This window comes from Myotis nattereri (assembly GCF_964212035.1).
Source record: "Myotis nattereri genome assembly, chromosome: 1".
NCBI lineage: Eukaryota > Metazoa > Chordata > Mammalia > Chiroptera > Vespertilionidae > Myotis > Myotis nattereri.
Genome location: NC_138075.1, coordinates 117,468,266 through 117,473,121, shown reverse-complemented (window position 1 = coordinate 117,473,121; position 4,856 = coordinate 117,468,266). Strand labels below are relative to the sequence as shown.

At 33.5% G+C, this 4,856-nt stretch overlaps 1 protein-coding gene across 1 annotated transcript; it reads right to left on the bottom strand.

Annotated features, from left to right (window-relative positions):
• Nucleotides 1–1,107: 1,107 nt before the first annotated feature.
• LOC308527518 (large ribosomal subunit protein eL22-like) lies at nt 1,108–2,131 on the bottom strand (the record flags this gene model as incomplete). The annotated part of the gene is made up of 2 exons (XM_081102844.1): nt 1,108–1,585; nt 2,095–2,131. 2 exons carry the CDS (start codon nt 2,129–2,131, stop codon nt 1,164–1,166), a joined length of 459 nt encoding a protein of 152 aa, XP_080958970.1. The 3' UTR covers nt 1,108–1,163.
• Nucleotides 2,132–4,856: the final 2,725 nt, after the last annotated feature.

Here is a 4,856-nt window from a genome sequence, read left to right as displayed (position 1 = left end):
ATTCTTATGATCCAAAACGCATAACCTTTTAACTAAACTTCCAGATTGTGGGAATTGCGTTTATAAGGAACCACTTGGAATTACAAACCTTCACATCTCAATTATGCTTTACCCTCTAAGTTCATTTTAGAACTTCAGAGTGTATGATGAATTCAACATCATAGATATTGCAGTGTCTTAATAGACAATAATTTAATGAGCAATTTCAATAATACATTACTGGTTTTATTTTACTAGCCAATATCTAAATATAAATGAAAGTATAGCATTAAATTTCTGTTTAGAGTAATGACTTGCTATTTATATCTGCTGGTACCCACAAGGTGTTTTATATATCTTATTAGCTTCCTTGAGTGCACTAAATTTGTCAGAATCAGAAATAAGAAGGTTATCTTTTTATTTTTATCTTAATTCAGAACTAGAACTAGAAATAACCATATGATTAGAGATATTGTATGTTATATTTATAGTATAATGCCATATTTTTCTTTATTTGTAACATTTGAGAAAATAAATGCTGTATGTTTTTTATTCCCCCAATTTGTTTACTTTATTATATTTTATACAAATTAAAGTTTATGTCAGGGTAAACATTGACACAACATTCATTATAGAGGCAATCTTAACATAGTTGGCAAGTTACATAGACAAAAATATTCTTTGTTGTAATAATGTGAGTTAAATATGATTGTCCCATTGAAATCATAATTTAATAAATGGTTAAATGACCAAATATTTTACTGCATGCGGAATTAAACAGGAGAAATTGCTAACACAGACTATAGGGCAGGATATGGTCTGCAATAGTGGTGGTAGTGGGAAAACCACTCATGATCCATGTACTTAATTAAATTTACTCATGCCTATTGCCCCCAAGTAATATTGCTATTTCTACAGTTCTCTTCCATTTTTCAAAATAACAAATGATAAAATAATAGAGCAAAAGGAAAATTCTTATGATCCAAAACGCATAACCTTTTAACTAAACTTCCAGATTGTGGGAAATGATACATAGAACCTAGCTTTTTGAGTTCTATTATGTCTGAAAATAGTATTATAGCAAACTCAATATCAGCTTACAGCTTGGTGGATAGTTTTAATTTTTTTTTTGGTTCCCAAGTTTTATTCAAGAACTCGTACAAAATATGCCAGATAAATGAGCTTTAATCCTCATCTTCCTCCTCTTCTTCATCCTGGTTTATCTGGAAGTAACGTAATTCGTAACTCTCTTTGCTGTTAGCAACTACGCGCAACCAGTCACGTAGCTTATTCTTCTTCAAATATTTTTTGGTGAGATATTTCAAATACCTTTTGGAAAAAGGCACCTGGGACGTTACAGTGATCTTACTCTTGCTTCTTTCAATGGTCGCAACCCCTCCGCCGAGATTCCCAGCTTTTCCGTTCACTTTGATTCTCTCCTGAAGAAACTGCTCAAAGTTGGCAGCGTCCATGATTCCATCTTCTACGGGGTGGGTGCAGTCGACAGTATGCTTCAGAACCTGCTTCTTTTTTTTGCCCCCCTTCTCCAGGAGCTTTTTTCGCGGGCGCCATGGCGGCGGCGGAGGCAGAAAGGGAGCGGAGCGCACTGCGCAGACCAATATTTTTTAATCTAAATATGAAGACATTCTTTCATTGTCTTTTAGCTCATTTTTCTGGTGTTAAGAGATCTGATAGCATTGTACTTTCCTAACTTATTTCCTACATGCATGCTTTAAGCTTTATTCTTTGTTTTTCTCATAGTCAGTTTTAGATGATGATGATGATGATGATGATGATGGCAACGACGACGATGATGTGTGTGTGTGTTGAAAACAAAATACTTTACTACTGTAAGGTCCCCAGATATAGGTTTCTGTTCATTTTTTCTCTTTGGTCTGTCAGGTCCCCTGAGATAAATTTCCCAGTCTCTTCCCTGGGAATGTGAGTCAAACTGTCTACACTTTTTATGAGAAAAAAGTTCAGGTACATTTTCACATAAACTCTCCATGCACAGTACATAAACTTCTCCATTCTCCCAGTGTCCCTTGGAGAAGAACTTGGTTCAGAGTATCCAATGTGATCCCTGAAGTAAGATGGAAAGGAATCTGGGAGTACATCTCTTCCTTACAAGAACTTTTAACAAAAGCTCCATATCTCCGATTTCTAAGCAAACTGGGAGTTCTTGGGCTTGGATCACCTTGAGCCTAATTTACTCTTTATTCTGCGGCTTAAGATTTGAATAGTTCTCCGTGTCCTACGTCAAACGTTACTTTTCCATCTACTGTCAGTTTTCCAAAATTTTGTTGTCATATCTGGTCTCTTTTATCTGCTTCTGGCCCTTCTTTCTCCAGTTTGTCCTAGTATATACTTAGTTATTTTTATTAGAGTAATTTTAGTGTGGTTTCTGGGGGTGAGATAAAAGCACGTTACTAATGTGCATTTTTCACTGACATCCATTTCACTTTTTATGTTTATGTATTAATTTGATAAAGATAAATCAAAATAAGAAAACACTCATAAAATAATAATTTTAGTGTAGTGAGTATTAAATTATTATGATAAAAATATGCCTTGGAAAGTGAGAACTTACTATTTTTTTAAATTTATCACTGGATTTTCCATATTGGTTCTTCAAGTATTTTTTATTCACAGTGTAAACAATGCTCAGCCTTCTCTTTGAATGACAATCAACATCAAAGACACAAACTACCAAATTTTACCCTTGGTCTATAAAATTTTAAGAAAATACTTTCTCCCTCAGCCCACAATTAAGCATATTTCATTATTATAGGACCCACCTCTTTGCCTTTGTCAGCTGGTTAGGATTAAGTATTTCTATTTCAACCATCTGTCTCAACACACACACACACACACACACACACACACACACACAGAACTACACAGACACATTACACACACACAAATATTCCTTTTCAAAGTATCAAAGAGTGTTATTTAAAAAAAATTTCCTGTTTCAAAATATTTGTACAACCCCCTTCCATTATTATTAGACAGCAAAGTAAGATTTCAGACAGAAACAGAGTCACTGTGAAGACTGAGACATGATTGGAGTCACGTGAAGGCCAGGATGCCAAGGATTGCCAGAAAACAAACCTTAATCAGCCCTCCAGGACTGTAGAGCTAAGATGAGGGGTCATGGGAGTTAGGGTCACTGACGAAAGTCCTCTGACTGATGTACTATACTGAAGGAGGTGGCCTGTGTGATTCAAAGAACTTTTACTTCAGCGAACAGATGTTATTGGCTGACAATAATAGAAGTCTAGGATCAGTAGGCTATCATACCCTTAAACCATACTATTAACTCTACCCATGGAAAACTACCCTTGTATCTAAATAACAAAGCTGACTATTTAAGTATTTATCAAATATCAGTTCTATGGCAAATGTGTGAATCATTTTTTAAAAAATAATGTTTTAATTCAATCTACTTGGTGATTAAAAACAGAACTATTATAATTTTAAGCAACACCAAACAAATTATATCATTAGTCTTTAAATAAATCATGATGATTTTTTAGGAAATTGTTGATTTGTCAAAGGAAACATCCTAATGCATTCTATCCTATATAATAAAGAGCTAATATGCTAATTAGACCGAACAACAGAACTACTGTCCAGACAACCTTCTGGACAACTGTCTGGACAACCTTGCAGCCAGGGCTGCGAGGGACTGCGAGGGCCAGCCAGGGCTGCGAGGGCCGAGCACTTGCACAAATTCCGTGCATTGGGCCTCTAGTTTGGTATAATATTCTTCTTTAGTTATATTTAGTTCACATTTCTGACAATCAGATAATGAGATAAATGCCCTTCACATTTATAGCAGTTAAATAAATTGTGCCATGATATTTAGTATGAGTAAATAGTATTTGGTAGGGCGTATACTTTAGTTAAATTTTTCCTTCTTTTAATGTAGCTACAAAAGCATAAGAAATAAAATGGACATTACTTTAATCATGTTTAAAAATATATCCCAGCAGATCTTTTCTGCTTTGTTCTGTAATGTCATGAATTTTGTGGTTTCATAGAGATTTTCTATAATTGTACTATAAGAAAAATTTGAATAGAAATATAGGGCAATTCATTTAACAAAAAATTATTAAGCATCTTCTATGAGCTCAGCTTTATGCTCAATGCTGAAAATTGAGGTTTTATTTTTTTAATTTTTTTATTTAGTCAATTTTGAAACACTGATATTAACACATACAACAATAACAACGGTGAACTTTATAGAAAATTATATGTCTCTTCTAAGAACAGAGTCAGGTGAGAGGACTGCGATGAGCTGTAAATGGTAAGGAGTGTTAATCATGCCTAAACATTATACCTTACAACAACCGAATGTATTGAAGTTCTACAACTATATCTGAATCCAAATAAGTAATGATTTTATTTAAAGTCTAGTGTATAATGGGAAATAGAGCATGGGAAATACGGAGATGTATGATATGGTACAGTCCCATAAGAATTATAAGGCATAGAATATTATTTCTCTTTCTCTTGGAATTTACCTTTAGTTTTAGATATAATTGTTATTTTACATGTATGTGTAAGTATTAGGAAATAGACTATGTTTGTGTGGTATAGATCACTTTTGTTTGGTGTTCACAATCCATACTTGCCCACATTATGTTTAGTTTCCTCAAACTATTTCCATACCAAAGGTTCTGCTAATTTGTTTTCTGCACATTTTTAAAATTTAGATTAACGGAGAAGTATTCACTACTCCACAATAAGCCACATATTTTTGAAAAATCTAAAACCTTACTTTATAAATATTATAAATTCTCAATATTTTTAAAGTCTCAATAGGAAATACAATTACTAGAATGTTGAGATAATAATAGGTAGAACTGCTA